The 27,140-nt window shown below is 36.9% G+C and overlaps 1 protein-coding gene across 1 annotated transcript; it reads left to right on the forward strand.

Annotated features, from left to right (window-relative positions):
• On the forward strand, nt 1-27,140 carry LOC118761746 (the record flags this gene model as incomplete). The annotated part of the gene is made up of 8 exons (XM_036499894.1): nt 1-78; nt 6,492-6,542; nt 8,454-8,504; nt 10,619-10,669; nt 13,158-13,208; nt 14,016-14,066; nt 16,784-16,855; nt 26,666-27,140. Coding segments are annotated over 8 exons (614 nt in total), but the record flags the coding sequence as incomplete, so codon positions are not given.

Genomic DNA, 27,140 nt, shown 5'->3' on the forward strand with positions numbered 1-27,140 from the left:
AGGCTCCAAAGTTTGAAGACAGGTGTGTACAAAGAGAGGCTACATGTCAGGAATTAGGGGCTGCATCTCAGGCAATTGGTGAGTATAAAATAATAGTTCCCAATTGATTTCTGTAAGGTTTACTTCCCCCGAGTATATTGTGCTTGAAAGAATAACTGAAAACAGCTTCCATTCCTATTTTCCAATTGAACGATTATCTGTATAATAATTGAATTAAAGATATCGATTTACTGTGAGTTTATGAAATACCCATTGAGGTTAATGCTGTTGGTAATAATGTTCAAATTAGAAGACACAATAGAGTTAATTTTGTCATTTGGTCACGGAACTCATCATCATCATCATCATCATCATCGTTTAACGTCCGTTTTTATAGTAGCATGGGTCGGACGATTTCACTGGCAAGGCAGTAGGTTGCGCCAGGCTCCACTGTGATCTGGCAAAGTTTCCACATATGTATGCCATTCCTAATGCCAACCACTCCGAGAGTGTGGTGGGTGCTTTTTACGTGCCACCGACACAGGAGCCAGTTGAGGGGGGGGGCTGGCATCGACCACGTTCGGATGGTGCTTTTTATTTTCCCCCGGCACAGGGAACCAGTCAGGCGGAACTTGCAACAAACCACTGAATAACATTGTTACAAATTAAAAGAATTAAAAATCAAATCTCTAAGATTATAAGTATAATGATCATTAACGTTGATTAAATATTAAATTTAGCATTGAACGGTGAACATCTGTTTGCATTTAAACAAAACATTGGTGTTGACATAAAATATAAAGATAGGAATTAAATATGAGTTCCCTATGTGACTTGATCTCTCAAATCCTTCTTTGTAACCATATATAATATACACTTATTATATTGTTTGAACATTTACCATTCATATGGTCATTCTTTTTCTCACTCTTGTTAGATTTTAGATGATATTAATGCTAAAAGAGGCACAGTTTTCTGAGTGTTTCACCTCTGGTTTTAGTTCTGACTTGATTGTTGCATTCAAATTTGACTACTCCCACAGGTTTAACGTCTTGTTCCCTTCTACTTGGATCTCCTGACACTTCTTTATCTAACTTTTATCTTCCATACTCCTCCCATATCTCTACATCTCCTCTCTTGTGCACTAAATCTTCTAAACTCTAGTTTTGCTTCCAGCTCATCTCTGCTCCGGGACTTCAGCACATTAATATTACACTTCTTCTGAAGTATGCTCACTTCATTTCTTAACAGTTTTCATACATCCTCTATACATCCTCTATACTCTGTATTTACAAATACACATCAAGGTTCACCAAGGATCAGTCCTCAGCCCCCTCCTATTGATTATAGTCCTCCAGACAATAAAAGAGGAATTCAAGACACTCTGCCCCTGGGAGCCTCTTTATGGTGATGACCTTGCTCTTATAGACAAGTCACTGCCAGAATTGGAAACTAAGTTTAGCGTCTGAAAGCAAGGTCTAGAATCGAAGGGCCTTAGGGTTAACCTAGTCAAAACCAAAGTCCTAGTTAGTAGGAAGGCTGTCAAATCACAACCCCTTTCAGGTAGATGGCCCTGCTCTATCTGTAGAAATGGAGAGGGTAGAAACTCCACACGATGTAACCGGAGGAAGCTATGGACACATAAAAGGTGCAGCAATATCAAAGAAAGTTAACCGGGAAAATAGTTTTTGTGTGTGGCAGATGCTCTGGGGCAATAAACACTGAAGGTGTACAGAAAACAGATTCCATCACATGCCAGGGGAAGAAACTAGAAGTAGTTAATAGCTTCTGTTACCTAGGGGATCAAGTCTGTAGTGAGTGTGATTGCTCTGCGTGTATAGCGACTAGAGTAAGAATAGCCTGGGCAAAGTTGAGGGAGCTCCTACCTCTGCTGGCAACTAAAGGTCTATCACTCAGGGTGAAAGGTAGACTGCATGATGCATGTGTGCGAACAGCCATGTTACAGGGCAGGGAAACATGGGCCATGGATGCTGAGAACATGCGTAGGCTTGAAAGAGATGAAGTTAGTATGATTCGCTGGATGTGTAATGTCAGTGTGCAATCACGACAAAGTTGGGCATAAGAAGCATCAAATGTGGTGTGCAAGAGAGGCGACTGTGCTGGTATGGTCATGTGTTACGTATGAATGAAGACAGCTGTGTGATGAAGTGCCACTCCCTCACTGTAGAAGGAACCTGTAGAAGAGGTAGACCCAGGAAGACATGGGATGAGGTGATGAAGTATGACCTTCAAACATTGGCCTCACAATGGCAATAACAGGACACCGGGATCTTGGGAGATACGCTGTGATTGAGAAAACCCAGCAACTAAGGTGAGATTTCAGCCACGCATACCCAGCCCTGTTGACAATACTCCTAATGCGTCGCCCGTTATGATATGCTTGAGAAGATATGTTGAGTCAAAACCAATAGTGTAGCTGTGGCCGGTGCCCCCTGTCTGGCCCCCGTGCCGATGGCACGTAAAAAGCACCAACCAAACCTGACTGATGACAGTAGCCCTTGATTGGCTCCTATGCTGTTGACACGTAAAAGGCACCCACCACACTCTCTGAGTGGTTGGTGTTAGGAAGGGCATCCAGCTGTAGAAATTCTGGCAGACCAGATTGGAGCCTGGCGCAGCCTTTTGGCTTCCCAGACCCCGGTTGAACCGTCCAACCCACGCCAGCATGGAAAATCCATACTTTCAATTTGTGATGTTTGAGAGTCCTTTCAGAAATTCGAAAAAAGGTTGCTCTGACAGGATCGTATGAAGGAGATGCCTGAGGACATTACCCCTACAACGCTCCTATGAATAGAGGGCAGAGGAAATGGATGGATGGATGGATGAAATTGTTTAACTGTTGGTGGTCTTTGTTCATTCTTTATTGACACATTCTTCTCCATCTTCAGCCTTTACTTCAAAGTGTTTGTTATTTCTGTCAGCATCTTTAGAAATAGAAAAATAGTGTTTTGTAGTTTCCTTATTTCTTAAGTATTTCTCATTCGTCTATTCACATAATTTCTTTGTTATACAAATATAACCATCCTACCGAAGCTGTAGACCAGAGTTTCCAGATTCTGTACAAAGGCTTTACAAGTTGTGATGCAGCGAAACATACACTTTGAACGTCCAGGGAAGCTCTTGATGAAACTGAATGAAACTTGAATGTCTGATCATGAGACGTAAAGTAAATTTCTTGTAAATGTTGCAGTTCTTTAGCCCCCGAGTCTACATTCAATAAACAGAAACCTTTGATGAAATGCCTTCCATCCAGGACCATCCAGTCTTTTCTCTAGGTATAGTCAATCCAGAACCACATTGACTAATGCGTACTTCAATAAGATGATAAGTTGTGAACTGAGTAGGTTTTGGCTACTAATTCTAGCAGATCTCCCTCCTACATGGAAATCCCTTTCTTAGTTTGTCTCCCTTGTTAGAGATTAACTGCGAAAATAACGATACACTTTGAAATTTCATTTGTTGATGTTGTTGTTGTTCTCGCTAAACACTTCCTCTGCTGTATAGACAAAATCAAAACCATGTGAATTTCTTCCAAAAATGAAATGTGTAATTCCATTTTGTAAAGCTTGCTTAAAAACATATTTTGCTTTCAAGTAGAACCATCTTGTAGACACAATTGTCAATAAATATATTGTTTCCATTTCTCGCAGCCAATATTTTTACATTAGGAGTATTCCGTATGAATTCAAACAAAATTTAAAAGGAAGAGACTTTTCACTTGACAGACTCAGATGGGTTTTGGTAATACCTCTATATGCATAAGGAACACATGTATAATTTTAGTGTTCAACCACTAAGGGTTTCAATGATATGCCCTACAAAACATTGGGGGCCACACCCCTCGTGGAGCGCGAATGTCAATTTATACGATTTTGGTACTGAACGCTTTTAAAACTATTCATATTTGTCTGAAATTGGCTACAGCGTGTAATCTGCAATCAGATCGGCCAGAATCTGCTATCAGAATTCCTCTATTATCTTCCTCCATATTAACGGTATTGGCCTTTCAAATAAGAACATTTTCATGGGCAGAAAGTTTTTAAAATATCAATATTCAAGGGACCCCATTGGGACATGATGTAATACAAGAAAACGTGTGGTGCGTTTTTTCGCTTTCAGGATTGATCTGTCCATGGTAAGCATACTGATAATGCTCAAGGCATAATATAGCATTTAGAGGCTCCTGAAAATGGCTCAGGGTGAAAAAATAACATTGTTGACAATTTTCGATTCCTACACTTCACCATCTGAACAATTAAACAAGGAAATGTAACTTGGACTCCAGGAAAGCATTTATCCAAACTTTATTCGTTCAAACATTCAATTTATTTTCTCATCTCCTCCTCGGTTGTTCATTCACTTTCCAAATGATATGGAAAATAATTGGATCAAGTCCGATGGTGCGCATATGGTGCCCTCTAATAGATTCATGCATACACACACCTTCATTATTTGTAATGAATTTCATGCCCCCTAGTGACATTCACCCGCACACTTTTGGTGTGTATGCGCAATAGTCCTCTAAATCCAAAATATTGACACCCATCAATACAGAAATGTATGGTAAGCATTTTGCATTCTATTTTACTCCGTATTTTGGCGACATTGAATATAAATTTCGAAGAGGCACCAATGCGCATTCGTTAACCTTTGTGCCAGTAATTTGGTCACGGAAATAATTTACTGGAACCTTTGATGTAAGTGATCATATGGTGCGGAAATCACAGCAACTGAGCAAAGAAGAGGCTATTTTGGTTCATCCTGACCCAAGGAAAGGTACGTCCCGGGACGTCAGAATCGAAGGAATATTCACGTGTTTGTGCAGCTAAAAAGGAAATTGCTACTGTAATTGAGAACGGATTAAAAGTCCACCGACTAAAATAGCCATTGCTTGTGAATCTTCAGAAATAGTTTTGTGTGGATTACAAGGAAAACGCTGGATATAATAAGGTAGATTTTTGTAAGTTTTATGAATTGCAACTGAAATGAACGGATAATACAATTGTATGAGTCGGAGGAATATTCGCTTCTTTGTGACTTGCAACCAAAATGGTCTCTTCCGTGAGCAATCGAGATTGTATGTTGCTCCTATGTGAGTCCTGTCCTTTTGAACAACGTTTATTAGACGTATTTTATTCACTTGGAGGTTTAGTAACGCACAAACAGTTGGCACATGTGTACTGGTCAGCTCCTCCTTTATGACTCACTTCCCCAGTGAATGCCTTCATTCAAACCGCTGAAAGTGTGTTTGAATCTCTACAACAACATCATTTCATAGCAGAGGCCCGATCTTATTTCCTTAATCATCAAAAAGATGACCTGACATCAAGTGAAGCAATAGTATTGTTGGACTTCACAGAATAAAATTATAGCTTTGTAGTACAGGACGCCCTGCAAGGGTTTCATCGGAACAAATTCCAGGAAAATATTCATCCATTCACGATCTACTATAAGACTGGTTCACACCCACAATGCACTTCAATCTGTGTCATATCTGATTGTTTGAAACATGACTACAGCACAGTGCATGCTTTTATTACGAGGGTGATATCGCATATAAAGACAGACCTTCCATTCATAAACCATCTCCTGTACTTCAGTGACGGTGCAGCCGACCAATACAAGAACTAGAGACACCAAACAAATCTCTGTCATCATCAGAATAATCAAGGACTTGCAGTAGAGTGGCATTTTTCTCCATGTCATGTGCAAAAAAGTCAGCAAGTAGCCACAGAAAGACATTTTCTCACGGATTCCAAGGTGTGTAGCTGAGTATGTGCAAGCATTCCAGGAATAATGTTCTTTTACGTCTGAAACGAAAACAGTAGAACAGTGAAATTAATTGGCACAAGATCCCATCACTGCTTCATTCTTTCTTCAAGATCTGATCTTCTAATGAAAAGAATATCAGCCGATGACAATTTCACTCTTTTAGGTGAGGAGCAGCCAGCATCTGAGCTGCATATTTCAAAGTTACAATCCTGAAAATATGTTGGATACACGAATGAAAATGTTTAACAAGGAGATCAAGTGAGCAGGTTTATACTACGTGAAGTGTCTGTCATGTGTTTATGGTAAGATCATTGATGACCAAACTGGTTGCCATCGGAATTAAGCAAAGATGAGAATAATGTTGGTTAGAGAAGGGCAGAAGTGAGGGCACAATTTCACGTCATATGTTTAGTGCAGATATAAGAAAGGAAAGACAAACCTAATAAAAGATTGGTGTTATCAAGTGATAATTAAATGAAATAATGACACAGTTGTTAGATTATGTCGAATGTCTCAAGAGATAAAGGAAATTTTGGAAGGCAGTGTAAATATTGAACTATGACAGGGTAATCCTGTTCAAACTATAAACATTCTAACCAAAACCATTGTCTTCAACAGTTGATTATCTATGAAAGGAATCCCTGATGTAAAATATAGATTATTAATAAAGATGGAGAAATTTTTCTATAATGTTTGAAACTTGGAAATATTTATTTCAGTGAATCGAACATTTGAAGTCAAGGAAACACAGACATTGGCTGAACCTGTAGGTGAGTATAAAATAACAGCACTTGATTGATTTCTGTAAGGTTTATCCCCTGCTGAACTATTTTGATATCAGAATGATAAAGATCAGCTTCCATTCTTACCTGTCAATGGGAAGTTTTAGCATTAAACTAATCATATTAAACATATCGATACTATTGACATTTCATAAAGTATCCAATCAGGTTAGCATGTTTTGGTGAATGGATAATTAGAAGCGAAATAGATTTCAGGTTCTCTTTTGGAACAGCCAAATAATATATGTTGTGGTTTAACAGGTGAGGTAATGACAAAGGTTTTGTTTGTTTTATACTCTTTAACTCGTTTCAGACTGTCTCCATGCTGGAGCAACACCTTTTTAGTCGAGCAAATCGACCCTAGGACTTATTCTTTGTAAGCCTAGTATTTATTCTATCGGACTCTTTAGCCAAACCGATGCATTACCTAGACGGAAACACACCAGCACCAGTTGTCAAGCAATGTTGGGAGGACAAACACATACACACATACATACATACATACATACATACATACATACATACATACATACGACGGGCTTCTTTCAGTTCCTGTCTACCAAAGCAATTCACAAGGCTTTGGTTGGCTCGAAGATATAGAAGACACTTGCCCAAGGTGCCACACAGTGGGACTGAACCCAGAACCATTTAGTTCGTAAGCAAGCTACTTACCACACAGCCACTCCTACGCCTGTATTTTTAAAATGTTTACTGACAAGATATTCTTGTTATTTTAGCTGATGTCTCTTATAATGTGGCAGACTTACAATGAAACGAGTTCCAAATATGACCACCCTCTTATTTTTCACTGATAATAAATCTATCATTGCATCCAGTAAACATTGTCTTTATTCAAGTGGAAGACGTTGGTTTGCTGCTCAGAAAACCGTTGTCTCTTTCCCTTTCTTCAAACTTCATAGAGGCTGTATGATACAATACAATCAAATACATTCAAAGAGACATGGGACGGGTTGAAAGAAGAAAGGATAGTGAACACTTTAGATAGCAGCTCCTTAAGAACCCTGCTTACGGTGCTAGGATTCTTTTTGCAGCCGCTAAGAGCAGCAGATTATAACGAAATAAAGATGAAGTGAGCAAGAATATACAGGAGCTATAAGAGGACCCTGTGTTTCTTGGTTACAAGACCACATCCATACGAACCGTGATTATAGTCCCTATGTTTCAGTAAGTTTTGATGGTATTGTATTTTTGCTTCATTTCATAGGAAACACTATGTTGTCGAACATTTCTGTATACGTATTTGACACTAATTAGATGTATTTTATAAAGCATTTTCGTCCCCTCAGATTTCATTGAACTGAGTTCTCAGCCCCTTCAGAGGCACCGCATTGATTAAGGAGACATCAAAGGAGAGACGGAAGTTTGGTTGATATATAGAAGAGGTTGTCAGAAATATCCTAGAGTTTTCAGAATCACTTCCATTCTACCCACCACTTAAGTGGTGTGTGTAATGTGTTTATGGTTAGATCATGGATAACCAAACTGGTTGCCATTGGAATTAAGCAAAGATGAGAATAATGTTGGTTAGAGAAGGGCAGAAGTGAGGGCACAATTTCACGTCATATGTTCAGTGCAGATATAAGAAAGGAAAGACAAACCTAATAAAAGATTGGTGTTATCAAGGGATAATTAAATGAAATAATGACACAGTTGTTAGATTATGTCGAATGTCTCAAAAGATAAAGGAAATTTTGGAAAGCAGTGTAAATATTAAACTATTACATGGTAATCCTGTTGAAACTATAAACATTCTAACCAAAACCTTTGTCTTCAGCAGTTGATCATCAATGAAAGGAAAACCTGATATAAAATATAGATTATTAGTAAAGATAGAGAAATTTTTTTTAAATGTTTAAAACTTGGAAATATTCATTTCAGTGAATCGAACATTTGAAGTCAAGGAAACACAGACATTGGCTGAACCTGTTGGTGAGTATAAAATAACAGCACTTGATTGATTCCTGTAAGGTTTATCCCCTGCTGAACTATTTTGATATCAGAATGATAAAGATCAGCTTCCATTCTTACCTTTCAATGGGATGTTTTAGCATTAAACTAATCATATTAAACATATCGATACTATTGACATTTCATAAAGTATCCAATCAGGTTAGCACGGTTGGTGAAATGGATAAATTAGAAGCAAAATAGATTTCAGGTTCTCTTTTGGAGCAGCCAAATAATATATGTTGTGGTTTAACAGGTGAGGTAATGACAAAGGTTTTGTTTGTTTTATACTCTTTAACTCGGTTCAGTCATTTGACTGTCTCCATGCTGGAGCAACACCTTTTTAGTCGAGCAAATCGACCCTAGGACTTATTCTTTGTAAGCCTAGTACTTATTCTATCGGTCTCTTTAGCCAAACCGATGCATTACCTAGACGGAAACACACCAGCACCGGTTGTCAAGCAATGTTGGGAGGACAAACACATACACACATACATACATACATACATACATACATACATACATACATACATACATACATACATACATACATACATACATACGACGGGCTTCTTTCAGTTCCTGTCTACCAAAGCAACTTACAAGGCTTTGGTTGGCTCGAAGATATAGAAGACACTTGCCCAAGGTGCCACACAGTGGTACTGAACCCGGAACCATCTGTTTCGTAAGCAAGCTACTTACCACACAGCCACTCCTATGCCTGTATTTTAAAAATGTTTACTGACAAGATATTCTTGTTATTTTAGCTGATGTCGCTCATAATCTGACAGACTTACAATGAAATGCGTTCCAAATATGACCACCCTCTTATTTTTCACTGATAATAAATCTATCATTGCATCCAGTAAACATTGTCTTTATTCAAGTGGAAGACGTTGGTTTGCTGCTCAGAAAACCGTTGTCTCTTTCCCTTTCTTCAAACTTCATAGAGGCTGTATGATACAATACAATCAAATACATTCAAAGAGACATCGGACGGGTTGAAAGAAGAAAGGATAGTGAACACCTTAGATAAAAGCTCCTTAAGAACCCTTCTGATGGTACTAGGATATTTTTGCCGATGTTAAGTGGGGGAGATTATAATGCACTAAAGATGAAGTGAACAAGAATATACGGGAGCTATAAGAGGACCCTGTGTTTCTTGGTTACAAGACCACATCCATACGAACCGTGATTATAGTCCCTATGTTTCAGTATGTTTTGATGGTATTGTGTTTTCGATTCATTTCATAGGAAACACTATGTTGTGGAACATTTCTGTATACGTATTTGACACTAATTAGATGTATTTTATAAAACATTTTAGAAACATTTTCAATTAGTTGACGTCAATGATCATTAGTGACAAATGTGGTAAAACAGTGATGGTGGAATGGGGTATGAGCAGGGTTTCATATTCCTTGTAATGTTGTTAACTACAACATCAGGACGACCGTTTTCTGTCAGGTAAATATTTCTACAGAGGTGTCCATTTTGTCCCCTCAGATTTGATTGAACTGAGTTTTCAGCCACTTCAGAGGCACCGCATTGATTAAGGGGACATCAAAGGAGAGACGAATGTTTGGTTGATATATAGAAGAGGGTTGTCAGAAATATCCTAGAGTCTTCAGAATCACTTCCATTCTACCACTTAAAGTGGTGTGTGTAATGTGTTTATGGTTAGATCATGGATAACCAAACTGGTTGCCATTGGAATTAAGCAAAGCTGAGAATAATGTTGGTTAGAGAAGGGCAGAAGTGAGGGCACAATTTCAAGTCATATGTTTAGTGCAGATATAAGAAAGGAAAGACAAACCTAATAAAAGATTGGTGTTATCAAGTGATAATTAAATGAAATAATGACACAGTTGTTAGATTATGTCGAATGTCTCAAAAGATAAAGGAAATTTTGGAAGGCAGTGTAAATATTGAACTATTACAGGGTAATCCTGTTGAAACTATAAACATTCTAACCAAAACCATTGTCTTCAACAGTTGATTATCTATGAAAGAAATCTCTGATATAAAATATAGATTATTAATAAAGATAGAGAAATTTTTCTATAATGTTTAAAACTTGGAAATATTCATTTCAGTGAATCGAACATTTGAAGTCAAGGAAACACAGACATTGGCTGAACCTGTTGGTGAGTATAAAATAACAGCACTTGATTGATTCCTCTAAGGTTTATCCCCTGCTGAACTATTTTGATATCAGAATGATAAAGATCAGCTTCCATTCTTACCTTTCAATGGGAAGTTTTAGCATTAAACTAATCATATTAAACATATCGATACTATTGACGTTTCATAAAGTATCCAATCAGGTTAGCACGGTTGGTGAAATGGATAAATTAGAAGCAAAATAGATTTCAGGTTCTCTTTTGGAGCAGCCAAATAATATATGTTGTGGTTTAACAGGTGAGGTAATGACAAAGGTTTTGTTTGTTTTATACTCTTTTACTCGGTTCAGTCATTTGACTGTCACCATGCTGGAGCACCACCTTTTTAGTCGAGCAAATTGACCCTAGGACTTATTCTTTGTATGCCTAGTACTTATTCTATCTGTCTCTTTAGCCAAACTGCTATGGTACGGGGACGGAAACACACCAGCACCGGTTGTCAAGCAATGTTGGGAGGACAAACACATACACACATACATACATATATACATACATACATACATACATACATACATACATACGACGGGCTTTGGTTGGTTCGAGGCTATAGTAGAAGACACTTGCCCAAGGTGCCGCACAGTGGGACTGAACCCAGAACCATCTGTTTCGTAAGCAAGCTACTTACCACACAGCCACTCCTACGCCTGTATTTTTAAAATGTTTACTGACAAGATATTCTTGTTATTTTAGCTGATGTCTCTTATAATGTGGCAGACTTACAATGAAACGAGTTCCAAATATGACCACCCTCTTATTTTTCACTGATAATAAATCTATCATTGCATCCAGTAAACATTGTTGTCTTTATTCAGTGGAAGACGTTGGTTTGCTGCTCAGAAAACCGTTGTCTCTTTCCCTTTCTTCAAACTTCATAGAGGCTGTATGATACAATACAATCAAATACATTCAAAGAGACCTCGGACGGGTTGAAAGAGAAAGGAAGTTATATGACTGAAAATATCCAGAAGACTAGAATCCGGAGAATGTCTGTGTGTGTAGAACATGTATTTTAAATCTGGGATACCATATAAAAAGCAAAGAAGAATAAAAGGATTCGGATGTAGTATGGCTTGATCTGGCTAATGCTTATTGTTCTGTACCACACACATGGTTGATGGAAACAAGGAATTTCTTTCATAAATGGGAGGAGATTAAGGATCTGATGATGAGATGCTATAACAGTTTCAAAAATGTTTTCATAGATATGAATTTCACAAAAACTGCCAGGTTCTGGATCTGGAATAACTGTAGGTTGCACAATATCAGTTGGTTGGTGATCTTTATAGTTATGCTACTTAGATTAACAGAATGTCCAGAAGAAATTGCTCAACGGAAAGATATTCATGGCTGACATAACAATACTAACAAGAGACTAAAAGGATATGCAAATAGTTCTGGTTAGTAGACTCGATAGAGTAAGTACTTAGTCATGAATGTGGTTTCAAGCAAATAAGTAATGCAGTCTATAATTTGTGAGAGGTCAGCTGGAGCAAGGAAGTTACGAACGGCAGGAGAACTCATGCCAAAAGTTAAAGACAAACCAAAAGTTAAAGATGGTGGTACGCTATCTTGTTGACTGATACATGCTGGGGTAGTGAGACCATGGCAAAGCTGAAGATGGACAGAAAACAACTGATAATTCAAAACTACTAAAAAAAAGCAAAATTTCATGTTTCCAGTTCGATTTATATATTCTTCAGAATAAATTGTTTGTTCTCAATTTGGATATAACTCCTTTGTAATAATGTGTACATGAACAGTTATTTTGTAGTTAAGTAGGTTTGGTACAAAAGTACAGTGTTTCAGGATACCTGTTATCGCTTACCTCTCCACCTGTGTAGAACTAATCATTGCTCACCTGAAAAAAGTCGCTTATTAAGGAAAATGAATGACATCAAAGTATTTTCAAATATTTCCTTAATCAGATTATATTCTGGTGAAGTGTGATGTGGTCAGTTAAAAATAAAGATTGCCAACAGTGACCTTTAAAAAAGAGAGCGGGGTTATGTTTATCCTACCTGAAACGATGTGTCATGGTCCGACTTTTGAGGACCAATTTGGTTGTCATGGAATTAAGTAGAAAACGAGAAGAATGTTGATTAGTGAAGTCTAGAGATGAGAGGACAATCATGTCATAGATTAGATTAAATATAAGAAAGAGATTAGCAGTGTTAACAAGGGATTATTAAATGAGATAAGTGCAATGTTGTTAGATTATGTAGGATGTCTTAATAGAGAGAGGAGATTGAGGAAGGTCAGTCTATTTAGTAGTAGACCTATATATTGGGTATATTACACGGTCCCATGGTAGAGAGTGTAAAAATGCTGACCAAAGCCATATTACTCACCAGTTGACCATTGATTACATGAATGTCTCACAATAATAAAATACAGAATTTAAAGATAAAGAATTTTTACTATGAAGTATAAAACTTGGAAATGTTTATTTCAGTGCGTCCAAAGTTTAAAGAGAAAGCATCCCAAAGAGTGGCAGAGCCAGTTGGTGAGTATAAAATAACTGTATCTAATTGACGTCTACAAATTTTACCTCCACCTGAACTACATAATTTGTGTGAATCACTGAGAAGCGGTTCTATTGCTATATTTCATTCGAATGGTTAGCTACAAAGTAATTCTGTTCTACTACAAATGCAAGAATATCCAATAAATGGATTTTACGGAAATAGGGAAACATGAGACACAGGAAAAAGATCTCATACGATAAGGAAAAATACAAAAGATAAAATATAAAACCTGAAGCGGTTCGCTCCCCTTAAGGGGAATATTCTCTCTTTCTATCATCTCGTTGCCATATTGTCATTTCTCTCTCTCTCTCTCTCTCTGACTATGGATGCATCTACAAGCCCATTGATATTACTGATTTAAAATTTAATAAAATGTCCAGCAGTGTTGGCGCTGTTGGTAAAATGGCTAAATTAGAAAACACAACAGACTTCATATTGTCTTTGGAATAAAGGAAAGCAATTTGTCGTTTAAAGGTAAAAACAGATGAGATAATGAGAGAGCTTGTTTGTTGTACATTTTAATAAGTTTCCTAATTGTTGTTGTTGTTGTCGGTCTTTTTTAACAAGGTGACTAAGTTGAAGGTCAGTCTATTTAGTAGTAGACCTATATATTGGGTATATTACACGGTCCCATGGTAGAGAGTGTAAAAATGCTGACCAAAGCCATATTACTCACCAGTTGACCATTGATTACATGAATGTCTCACAATAATAAAATACAGAATTATTCATAAAGATAAAGAATTTTTACTATGAAGTATAAAACTTGGAAATGTTTATTTCAGTGCGTCCAAAGTTTAAAAGGAAAGCATCCCAAAGAGTGGCAGAGCCAGTTGGTGAGTATAAACTAACTGTATCTAATTGACTTCTACAAATTTTACCTCTACCTGAACTACATAATTTGTGTGAATAGCGGAGAACAGATTCCATTGATACATTTTATTAGAATGGTTAGCTACAAAGTAATTCTATTCTACTACAAATGCAAGAATATCCAATAAATGGGTTTTACGGAAATAGGGAAACATGAGACACAGGAAAAAGATCTCACACGATAAGGAAAAATACAAGAGATAAAATATAAACCCTGAAGCGGTTCGCTCCCCTTAAGGGGAATATTCACTCATTCTATCATCTCATTGCCATATTGTCATTTCTTTCTCTCTCTCTCTCTCTCTCTCTCTCTCTCTCTCTCTCTCTCTCTCTCTCTCTCTCTCTCTCTCTTACTATGGATGCATCTAAAAGCCCATTGATATTACTGATTTAAAATTTAATAAAATGTCCAGCAATGTTGGCGCTGTTGGTAAAATGGCTAAATTAGAAAACACAACAGACTTCATATTGTCTTTGGAATAAAGGAAAGCAATTTGTCGTTTAAAGGCAAAAACAGATGAGATAATGAGAGAGCTTGTTTGTTGTACATTTTAATAAGTTTCCTAATTGTTGTTGTTGTTGTCGGTCATTTTTAACAAGGTGACTAAGTTGAAAATTGTTACAAGTGTGAACACCCTCTCTTTTTTTCACTGATAGTAAATCTATCATTACATCCCCTAAACGTTGTGTTTATCCCAGTAGGAGACTTTGGTCTGCTGCTGAGACAATTGCTCTCTTTCTCTCTCCTCAAGATTGGGTGCAAGATACAATGCAATCGATTATAGTGTCTTCATCATCGAATTGGCTGGGTGGTCACTATCCATGTCCTTATTCAGAATTACTGTCCACCTCGATTGCTTGAGAAACACATCTCCCTTAAACATTCCCCATTTTCTATAGTGGTATGTCACCGACCACTTTATAAAGGGTCCTGAGTACTTTTTAATGTGGCAATAGCACTAGAAAGAGTTTCATGTGTCCAACATTGAAACTAGAATAACTGCAGATTGCACAAATCCAGTCACTTGGATTATGCTTGTTATGGGGATGCTTTTATGGGGATTAGCAGATTTATCAGAAGAAATTACTGAAAGAAATCACTTAAGAAGGCATTCGTGGATGACATAAAATACTAAGAAGAGATCAGATGTATGTGCAAATAGTTCTGGATAGACTAATTACTCGGTCAAGAATGCAGTTTAAGGCAAATAATTAGCAGTAGAAATTACGCCAAAGATCAAAGAGAAACCTGTAAAAGGTTTCGGACACTGGCACGCTACTTCGTCATCTAAAACTAGGAGAGGCATTGAGATTAGCGAAAGATAAATCTAAATTACGGGGAGCACTTACAAGATTTCCTGCTTCCCGTTTGATTTATATGCTCGTCTTGCTTATATAATTCTGGAGTTTCATTTCTTATGTAACATTTCAGATATATATTCTCAGTGAATCTTGTACCACTCGACACGACTAAAAGTAGAGTAAAGGAACTTGACTAAATACAGAACTGCCAGTGGCAGTTGACAGCGTTGATCGTCCAAATTGGTTACTCTGCTAGCTTAATACCGTAACTACGTTGGGGTAGTACGGAGTGCGTTCTCTGTGAACATATCAATTCTGCAATAAGGTGTTCTAGATAACCATATCCAAATATTATTGTTCTAGATAACCATATCCAAATATCTACTGTTCTTACACGCAACGTGTACGTGCGCGCCATAACGTATGTTCATCACAGTAATCTGAGAATGAGCTGTTAGTGAGGTTTTGTGAAAGTGTATTGTGTTTTATGACAGCTGAAACACTTTCTGTTGGTCTAATCATTGCTTACCATTGTTTTTAATATATTTCCTGAATCTGATGACCTTCTGAGGAACTGTGATGCCAGGAGTTAAATATTACCAGCGGCAACCTTTAAGAAAGGGAACCGCTCAGTATGCATCCTACGGATGATTAGAACTGGTTCCTTCAGTGGTCAGCGTGGTCTAGTGGGCTGAAACACAAATCAGGAAATACAAGATCACAAAGCTATTGACCAAGGTTCAAATCTTGCTGGAGACAGTATTTTAGAAAGTAGCAGGAGGACACCTAGGAGTTATGAGCTGGGTGTGCCCGGCTCATTAAGAGTGTCATGTATAAGGACCGAAACATTTGTGGGATGGGAGTTCTTCCTTGAAGATCTCTCCTGCTGTGTGTTCACTTGAAAGAGCTTCTCTTGCTTTGTTTTCACTCCGTGTTTATCCTAGTTGAAGTGGTATGTCATGTGTTTGTAGAGAGATATTTGATGACCAGCTTGGTTGAAATCAGAATTAAGGAGAAATTGAGAAGAATATTGGTTGACCAAAACTGGAAGTAAGAGGAGAATACCGTGTTTTAGATGTGGCACAAATGTAAGAAAGGAAAAAAAGCAGAAGAGACACACAGGGTTGTCAAGTGATAATTAAATGAGATAGTTACCACATTGTTAGATTATATAGAAAGAAGAAATTTATGAAGATTAGTCTATTTTGTTGTAGTCATGATATTGAGCTATAGATAATATAAGAATGCTAACCAAAGCCACAGTGGTCTCCCATCATGCAGTGATGATAGGTAACTCTTGCTATAATATTCTATAGATTATTAATGCAAATTTACACATTTTACTATAGATTATAACACTTGGAAATATTTTTTTCAGGGATTCAGCTGCCACGAAAGCAACACCTTATGAATGTAGCAGAGGAATTAGTTGATGACTGGTTTCTAGCTGGTGAGTATAATTGATTTCTGTCAATTTTACCTTCCCTGAGCTATTTTGTTTGTCGGAATTACTGGGAAATTCTTCCATTTACCGACAGATTTGTAAAATTCTTTCCACATGTGACAATCCCGATATGTTCCTGGCAGAATGTAATCAAATATGCCTTTTAAAACATGATAGCTTGTCCTTTTAATACAATTTAGCTGTTATACCTACCGGTTGAAGCATCCACATGCCTCATTGGGTCATTGTTCACTCCCAGGTGTGACAGGATTGTGGTGGGCTTGATCTGTACTTATTTTAAGCATTTGTAATCCATGTTCCACACATAATTTGTTTTAGGTTGATAGACAAGTGTTACTTCTAGATTGTTTATTGTACTGTCTTGAGAAAAAAAAATCAAGTATTATTTTGGAGTTCTAAATAAGTTTTTATTAACCTCTCGGAGACTTACTGACACCCTACTCTATTTTACCATCCCTTTTCAAACTCAACTTTTCCCTGTCATCTCAGTATTAGATCGCCTCCACCGGCTCAATCTTTATTTCTCATTTACTTTTTTGCCTTCATGTGCATGGCCTTGAAGTAATGTTTAAGGATCTGGAGAAACAGGGTTCAGTGAAGTAGTGATATAATATTTGTGTAGCTGATGTTGCGCGAAAGCCCTCTACATTTCTACATGTTCCAAAGTCCATTACATTTTTACATGTTCAAAAGCCCTCTACATTTTTACATGTTAAACCATGTACCCCAGGTCCCTAATTGTTTCTATCTAAATAGTCACATCCTTAGGGACGCTGCTGTCAATGTAAATGAAATGTAAGTTAAGACTGATAAGATTGTTGAAATGCTAGACTGGAAGTATGTAGACGTGGGTTGCATGCAAGAGGTTAGGTGGAGGGGTGTCTCAGTAAAACTCTTCACAGACAAAGATTATTGGTATAAAATCTCCTGGAAAGGCAAGTGTGATAGCGCACCGTGAGAAAATGGATGCATAAAGTGAACAAGTTAAAGTGTGCGATTGGATCAGGATTACTGCACAAACAAAAGGATCACTTTTATGGTGTTCTCATGCAAACTACTACAATGATGACCTTATTTTTATGGTTGGTGGCTTCAGTGAACATGATGAGCAGCGATCCCGTGGATTCTATGGTGTCAAATGAGGAAGAAACAAGGCTATTAGAGTTCTATGTTGTAAATAATCTAATGATCTACAACACTAACTTTAGGAAACCATACAGTCACATGATCACCTATCAATATGGTAGGTACACAATCCAGAGTGACTTCACTCACCAGAGAGTGAGAAAGGTGTTGGGCAGTACATTCTTCTCAAATGAAGAAGACGGAAGTGTGGGAGAGGAGTGTGTACATAGTGGATTTTAAAAAATGACATATGGGAGTGCTACTATGAAAGGTTATTCAATGAGGAGAATGCATAGGCGAATGAGTTTTATCAATTTGGATTCAATAGGGGGAGTAGCCAACCAAATCGACAGAAGTATGTTAGATAAAGCAACTAAGGCATATCGATCATGAATCACTGCCAAGGTACTTAAACTATGTGATAGAATGGGCTATGGCCTAGTCGATATATGTAGTTATTTAGGTGGTGCAGAAAGGTGCATATAGTTAGCCAGTTTGTTTGTGAAGGAAGGCATTATACTCCAGGACTGGTACAGCAGCAAATTACTTCACCAGGGCTTTTATCACTGCCTTTAAGACCTTAACAAAGCAGTTTAAGATCGGTTGCCTGTGTGAACTCTTTTATGCTGATTACATTGTTCTTATAATTGAGTGAATAATATAATTAGTAAAGAAATATAAGAAGCAAAAGCTGGAAACACAAGGCATTAAAATTACCTTCGCAAATATCAAAGACCTAGTTAGCAGCAAAACATATAGTACACCAACCAACCCCTTCAGAAAAATGGCTCAGGTCAATGTGTTTGCAGAAATTCCATATAGTACAGTCAGTAGATAAATACGATGTGCTGGGAAGATAACGGAGAAAGTAGTGTTTGTATGTGGCAGATGTGCAGACATAATAAATACTAAGAACACGAAATTCTTTTTTAATGTCCAGGAGGATACTTGGAGGTAGTTGATAGTTTCTGTTGCTTATGTGATCAAATCTGTAGATGAGGAGGATACGCAGAATGTATAGTTGCTAGAAAAAAGATAGGATGGAGAAACTTCAGGGAGCTGTTACCTATGTTGGTAGCGGAAGTTGTCTCTCATAGTGAAACGAAGATTGTATGACGCTAGTGCATGGAGAGCAATTCAACATTGTAGTGATGTGTGATTTGTGAATGCAGAGGACATACAAAGACTAGAAAGAATGGAAGCCAGCATTCTTCACTGTAAGTGCAATGTCAATGTGGATATACACCCAAATGTGTGCTCAGACGAAAATTGGGTAGGATATACATCAGGGGTTGTGTGCAAGGTTTGGATATAAGATACAGGTGGATGAAAGCAGGTGCATAAAGAAGAGCTAATTGCTAAATGTAGATGGAAGTCATGGACGTGGGTGGCCCAGGAAGATGGGGAAGGAATCAATTGGAACCAGTCAGAGGTTGTTGAGCCTCATGGTGTAGTAGACAAAAAGGGCTGCAATGAATGATGAAATCATCATTCATTGCAGCCCTTTTTGTCTACTACACCATGAGGCTCAACAACCTCTGACTGGTTCCAATTGATTCCTTCCCCATCTTCCTGGGCCACCCACGTCCATGAATTCCATCTACATTTAGCAATTAGCTCTTCTTTATGCACCTGCTTTCATCCACCTGTATCTTATATCCAAACCTTGCACACAACCCCTGATGTATATCCTACCCAATTTTCGTCTGAGCACACATTTGGGTGTATATCCACATTGACATTGCACTTACAGTGAAGAATGCTGGCTTCCATTCTTTCTAGTCTTTGTATGTCCTCTGCATTCAATAGGATGTGGAAAAGTTGTCTAACATATTCACACTTGGAAAAATGGATGTATGATGAAGACAATGAACTTGTTAGGAAACTGATTTTATCAGAGCATCTGGCTGGTGCTTCTTGCCTTACTGCAAGACGTATGACAAGACGATAATTTCTCAAACCATGTTTGAGAAATCCTATTCGACTCAGTAAAAATTATGTTCTTAATGCATATTCTTTTTGCTTAAGCTCTTACACCTAATCTCTATATATCAATCTTAAAACCATCCGTTATCCACTTTTCTTACCATTGCAACTTCAGCTGCTGTAATTAAAGGGGGACATCCATCTCCCTTTTCTCTTACCAGTTATCTTTCCTCTAAGAACCACTTCCCTTGTCATGCATTATGCACTCCCAGCATCATTCCTTGCGACTATATTTCCACTGCATGCCCCTTACCCCTTAAACGTCCTATAACTCACTACCTCCACACCAGTGCACCTCCGTCTTCATCCACAAACACTTCTCATCAACTCCTTATTTCCCATCTACCTACGCTTTTATTCAACTTTTGTTTATTAAACTTTTCCTCCATCACTACCATTATCTTTCTTTGTGTCTTCTCACCTATCTGCTCTCCTTTCTTGACTCACTCTAATTTTCTCAACATTTCCCCCAAACCGCTATTCACCAATATCTAAGCGTCCTTCCATATTTGCCATTCACTGCATTTACTCCTAGCCTCATCTCTACTGACTGTCACTCTTCTTTCACACTATCATGACTCTACCCAGCCTCCCACACCCCCGTCCAGTCTCCGTCTTGTTGAGGACTTGTGGTCCTTAATTGTATGTGGTGTGGGGTTGCCGTCTATCCCCTGGCCAGTCTGTTCCTCTGTATTTTTGTTGTAGTTCTTTAGCCCCCTGGTCAATTATATAGCCATGTTTCTAAACAGACAAGCACCTTTGTTGATTATGTTAATGGACGGGATCAACGCAGCACTGTAAGTTAATGAAACTCTCACCAATTATGAAATAATTATCCTAACAATGGATGTAAACTCAACTTGATTTTGTTTCTCAATTTTCCTTTATTTTACAATAGCCGTATGGAAAGGCATGAACATCACAATACCTCATTTCCCCTTCATTGAAAGTGTAACATCAAATAACATTTAGACGAAGTTTCTATTATTGAAAGGAACGCCTTGTTCCTCCCTATGGTACCTATTTACATTTACCAAGACATGAATTGTTGATGTCTGTGACTACAGCTCCAGACAATGTCCTCTCAGTTAGCTTATAGAAGTGATTTATCTAAATTAAGAGAGGACATCATCTATGACATTATCGTCTTGTCATACGTCTTGCAGTAAGGCAAGAAGCACCAGCCAGATGCTCTGATAAAATCAGTTTCCTAACAAGTTCATTGTCTTCCATACTCTTATCTTCCTAACAAGTTCATTGTCTTCCATACTCTTATCTTCCTAACAAGTTCATTGTCTTCCATACTCTTATCTTCCTAACAAGTTCATTGTCTTCCATACTCTTATCTTCCTAACAAGTTCATTGTCTTCCATACTCTTATCTTCCTAACAAGTTCATGGTCTTCCATACTCTTATCTTCCTAACAAGTTCATGGTCTTCCATACTCTTATCTTCCTAACAAGTTCATTGTCTTCCATACTCTTATCTTCCTAACAAGTTCATTGTCTTCCATACTCTTATCTTCCTAACAAGTTCATTGTCTTCCATACTCTTATCTTCCTAACAAGTTCATTATCTTCCATACTCTTATCTTCCTAACAAGTTCATTATCTTCCATACTCTTATCTTCCTAACAAGTTCATTGTCTTCCATACTCTTATCTTCCTAACAAGTTCATTGTCTTCCATACTCTTATCTTCCTAACAAGTTCATTGTCTTCCATACTCTTACCTTCCTAACAAGTTCATTGTCTTCCATACTCTTATCTTCCTAACAAGTTCATTGTCTTCCATACTCTTATCTTCCTAACAAGTTCATTATCTTCCATACTCTTATCTTCTAACAAGTTCATTGTCTTCCATACTCTTATCTTCCTAACAAGTTCATTGTCTTCCATACTCTTATCTTCCTAACAAGTTCATTGTCTTCCATACTCTTATCTTCCTAACAAGTTCATGGTCTTCCATACTCTTATCTTCCTACAAGTTCATTGTCTTCCATACTCTTATCTTCCTAACAAGTTCATTGTCTTCCATACTCTTATCTTCCTAACAAGTTCATTGTCTTCCATACTCTTATCTTCCTAACAAGTTCATTGTCTTCCATACTCTTATCTTCCTAACAAGTTCATTATCTTCCATACTCTTATCTCCTAACAAGTTCATATCTTCCATACTCTTATCTTCCTAACAAGTTCATTGTCTTCCATACTCTTATCTTCCTAACAAGTTCATTGTCTTCCATACTCTTATCTTCCTAACAAGTTCATTGTCTTCCATACTCTTACCTTCCTAACAAGTTCATTGTCTTCCATACTCTTATCTTCCTAACAAGTTCATTGTCTTCCATACTCTTATCTTCCTAACAAGTTCATTATCTTCCATACTCTTATCTTCCTAACAAGTTCATTGTCTTCCATACTCTTATCTTCCTAACAAGTTCATTATCTTCCATACTCTTATCTTCCTAACAAGTTCATTGTCTTCCATACTCTTATCTTCCTAACAAGTTCATTGTCTTCCATACTCTTATCTTCCTAACAAGTTCATTAACTTCCATACTCTTATCTTCCTAACAAGTTCATTGTCTTCCATACTCTTATCTTCCTAACAAGTTCATTATCTTCCATACTCTTATCTTCCTAACAAGTTCATTGTCTTCCATACTCTTATCTTCCTAACAAGTTCATGGTCTTCCATACTCTTATCTTCCTAACAAGTTCATTATCTTCCATACTCTTATCTTCCTAACAAGTTCATTATCTTCCATACTCTTATCTTCCTAACAAGTTCATTGTCTTCCATACTCTTATCTTCCTAACAAGTTCATTGTCTTCCATACTCTTATCTTCCTAACAAGTTCATTATCTTCCATACTCTTATCTTCCTAACAAGTTCATTGTCTTCCATACTCTTATCTTCCTAACAAGTTCATTATCTTCCATACTCTTATCTTCCTAACAAGTTCATTGTCTTCCATACTCTTATCTTCCTAACAAGTTCATTGTCTTCCATACTCTTATCTTCCTAACAAGTTCATTAACTTCCATACTCTTATCTTCCTAACAAGTTCATTGTCTTCCATACTCTTATCTTCCTAACAAGTTATTGTCTTCCATACTCTTATCTTCCTAACAAGTTCATTGTCTTCCATACTCTTATCTTCCTAACAAGTTCATGGTCTTCCATACTCTTATCTTCCTAACAAGTTCATTATCTTCCATACTCTTATCTTCCTAACAAGTTCATTGTCTTCCATACTCTTATCTTCCTAACAAGTTCATTATCTTCCATACTCTTATCTTCCTAACAAGTTCATTGTCTTCCATACTCTTATCTTCCTACAAGTTCATTATCTTCCATACTCTTACCTTCCTAACAAGTTCATGGTCTTCCATACTCTTATCTTCCTAACAAGTTCATTGTCTTCCATACTCTTATCTTCCTAACAAGTTCATTATCTTCCATACTCTTATCTTCCTAACAAGTTCATTGTCTTCCATACTCTTATCTTCCTAACAAGTTTATTGTCTTCCATACTCTTATCTTCCTAACAAGTTCATTATCTTCCTAACAAGTTCATTGTCTTCCATACTCTTATCTTCCTAACAAGTTCATTATCTTCCATACTCTTATCTTCCTAACAAGTTCATTATCTTCCATACTCTTATCTTCCTAACAAGTTCATTTTCTTCCATACTCTTATCTTCCTAACAAGTTCATTGTCTTCCATACTCTTATCTTCCTAACAAGTTCATTATCTTCCATACTCTTATCTTCCTAACAAGTTCATTGTCTTCCATACTCTTATCTTCCTAACAAGTTCATTATCTTCCATACTCTTATCTTCCTAACAAGTTCATTATCTTCCATACTCTTATCTTCCTAACAAGTTCATTTTCTTCCATACTCTTATCTTCCTAACAAGTTCATTATCTTCCATACTCTTATCTTCCTAACAAGTTCATTGTCTTCCATACTCTTATCTTCCTAACAAGTTCATTGTCTTCCATACTCTTATCTTCCTAACAAGTTCATTGTCTTCCATACTCTTATCTTCCTAACAAGTTTATTATCTTCCATACTCTTATCTTCCTAACAAGTTCATTGTCTTCCATACTCTTACCTTCCTAACAAGTTCATTATCTTCAATACTCTTATCTTCCTAACAAGTTCATTGTCTTCCATACTCTTATCTTCCTAACAAGTTCATTGTCTTCCATACTCTTATCTTCCTAACAAGTTCATTATCTTCCATACTCTTATCTTCCTAACAAGTTCATTGTCTTCCATACTCTTATCTTCCTAACATGTTCATTATCTTCCATACTCTTATCTTCCTAACAAGTTCATTATCTTCCATATTCTTATCTTCCTAACAAGTTCATTGTCTTCCATACTCTTATCTTCCTAACAAGTTCTTCATTACTTCCATACTCTTATCTTCCTAACAAGTTCATTGTCTTCCATACTCTTATCTTCCTAACAAGTTCATTGTCTTCCATACTCTTATCTTCCTAACAAGTTCATTGTCTTCCATACTCTTATCTTCCTAACAAGTTCATTGTCTTCCATACTCTTATCTTCCTAACAAGTTTATTATCTTCCATACTCTTATCTTCCTAACAAGTTTATTATCTTCCATACTCTTATCTTCCTAACAAGTTCATTATCTTCCATACTCTTATCTTCCTAACAAGTTCATTGTCTTCCATACACTTATCTTCCTAACAAGTTCATTATCTTCCATACTCTTATCTTCCTAACAAGTTCATTGTCTTCCATACTCTTATCTTCCTAACAAGTTCATTGTCTTCCATACTCTTATCTTCCTAACAAGTTCATTATCTTCCATACTCTTATCTTCCTAACTAGTTCATTGTCTTCCATACTCTTATCTTCCTAACAAGTTCATTATCTTCCATACTCTTATCTTCCTAACAAGTTCATGGTCTTCCATACTCTTATCTTCCTAACAAATTCGTTGTCTTCCGTACTCTTATCTTCCTAACAAGTTCATTATCTTCCATATTCTTATCTTCCTAACAAGTTCATTGTCTTCCATACTCTTATCTTCCTAACAAGTTCATGGTCTTCCATACTCTTATCTTCCTAACAAGTTCATTGTCTTCCATACTCTTATCTTCCTAACAAGTTCATTGTCTTCCATACTCTTACCTTCCTAACAAGTTCATTGTCTTCCATACTCTTATCTTCCTAACAAGTTCATTGTCTTCCATACTCTTATCTTCCTAACAAGTTCATTATCTTCCATACTCTTATCTTCCTAACAAGTTCATTGTCTTCCATACTCTTATTCCTAACAAGTTCATTGTCTTCCATACTCTTATCTTCCTAACAAGTTCATTATCTTCCATACTCTTATCTTCCTAACAAGTTCATTGTCTTCCATACTCTTATCTTCCTAACAAGTTCATTGTCTTCCATACTCTTATCTTCCTAACAAGTTCATTGTCTTCCATACTCTTATCTTCCTAACAAGTTCATTGTCTTCCATACTCCTCCCATACCTGAAACTATCTCCTTTCTTGTACATTATCTCTGATTCTTTCAAGAATCTCACATTTTCTTCCAGATCATTTCTTCCCCCAGAATCTCTCTTCACATTTCTAGTGAAATATGCTCGCATCATTTCTTGCCAGTTTTCATACATCCTCCATATTCAATGTAAAATAGCATGTAACAAATACACATCATATAATAATCTGTGGTTCATTTGGAGACACATTGTTGTTCTTACTACGAACTGTTCGTGTATATCTGCTACATAAACCCTTCCCCTCTATCAATATGACTACAATTCCACTGCACCTATTAAGTACACCATATAGTATTCCTATTACCCCACATTCTATTATCCTGCTTATCAGATATGGTGACTTCCCAGCAGTTGATGCATGTGTTTGGATGCAGTGATTCCTTTGGAATTGAAACCTTGTATGTGTATGGTGTAGATGGTGGTGACTCCTACCTTCTTTCTTACAAACTAAAACTCTTCTCATTTACAGGTCTACTTAAAAACCTCTCCATTATTAGAATTTCTGTAAACTGTGGCCTTGATCCTTAGACAGATATCTTCATTATGAGTCATGAACCCAGAAAAGTTAGTCTGATGTCCCCTATAACATGTGATGTGTACCAAAGTGTATTATATGTTGCGCTTTGTGTCATTGAGGTCAATCGGGTATTTTGTCTATTTGTATTTTAATTATCTGAGGTGTACCTAATATGACTGATATTGTTTGATATACTAGTCCCCACTTTCTACATATTTCTAAATTTTGAAACTTTATAATTATTAATTAGCCAGAGGAGATCAGTTAGTGTGACTGCTTCTTCTCTCTGATGGTCGTTCAGGCTCTCATACACTTTGGCCTACACAAACCCTTCTACCATTTGTTTACCATAAATTTTCTCAATTGTAATTTTCAAATTTATTTTTAATTTCTTTTCCATCGTCATCCTTTATTATTCATTTATTCCAGCTTCTCCGATATTCTTCTCAACATCCTTAGAAATAGACAACAATGTCGAATATGAATCCTAATTATTTTTACTTCTCCACTGATGTCGTTTCTTTAGTAAATTTATAACAACCTTCAGTACTCATCGTTTATATTATTGTTAATGTTGTTGCAGTCATTTCTTGTTGTTTCTTTTGCAGGTATTTTGTTAGAAATAAAATCTACCAAGCTGTATATTCTCAACCGTAACATTCGTAATGACGTTGTAAAACGGAACTATGAGATGTTGTGTGAATGGTTTATGACTTGTGATCCAAAGAGATGTACATTCGATACATTGAAAGACGTCCTTAAAGAGATAGACTGTTATGGTGCGCTTGAATGTCTACCACGAGGCGTAATAAAGTGAATTTTTGTGTAAATCTTGCTGCTTGACCACACAAAGACTTATGATGAAATGCATTCCAGTCAGGACCCTCTTCTCTTTATTCTACATATAGAAAAACCAAGTACAACATTGTCCAACATGTCCTACTTTAAGGTGACGATGTATGAATTAAGGATTTGGCTGCTAATTTTAGTAAATCCACTTTACCACATACAATATCCCTTGCTGGTTTGGCTCCACTGTTGTTAGAGATTAGCATTTGAAATAAAGATAAACCTTCAAATTTT

Source organism: Octopus sinensis, unplaced genomic scaffold (assembly GCF_006345805.1).
Source record: "Octopus sinensis unplaced genomic scaffold, ASM634580v1 Contig17021, whole genome shotgun sequence".
In the NCBI taxonomy this organism is placed as follows: Eukaryota; Metazoa; Mollusca; class Cephalopoda; order Octopoda; family Octopodidae; genus Octopus; species Octopus sinensis.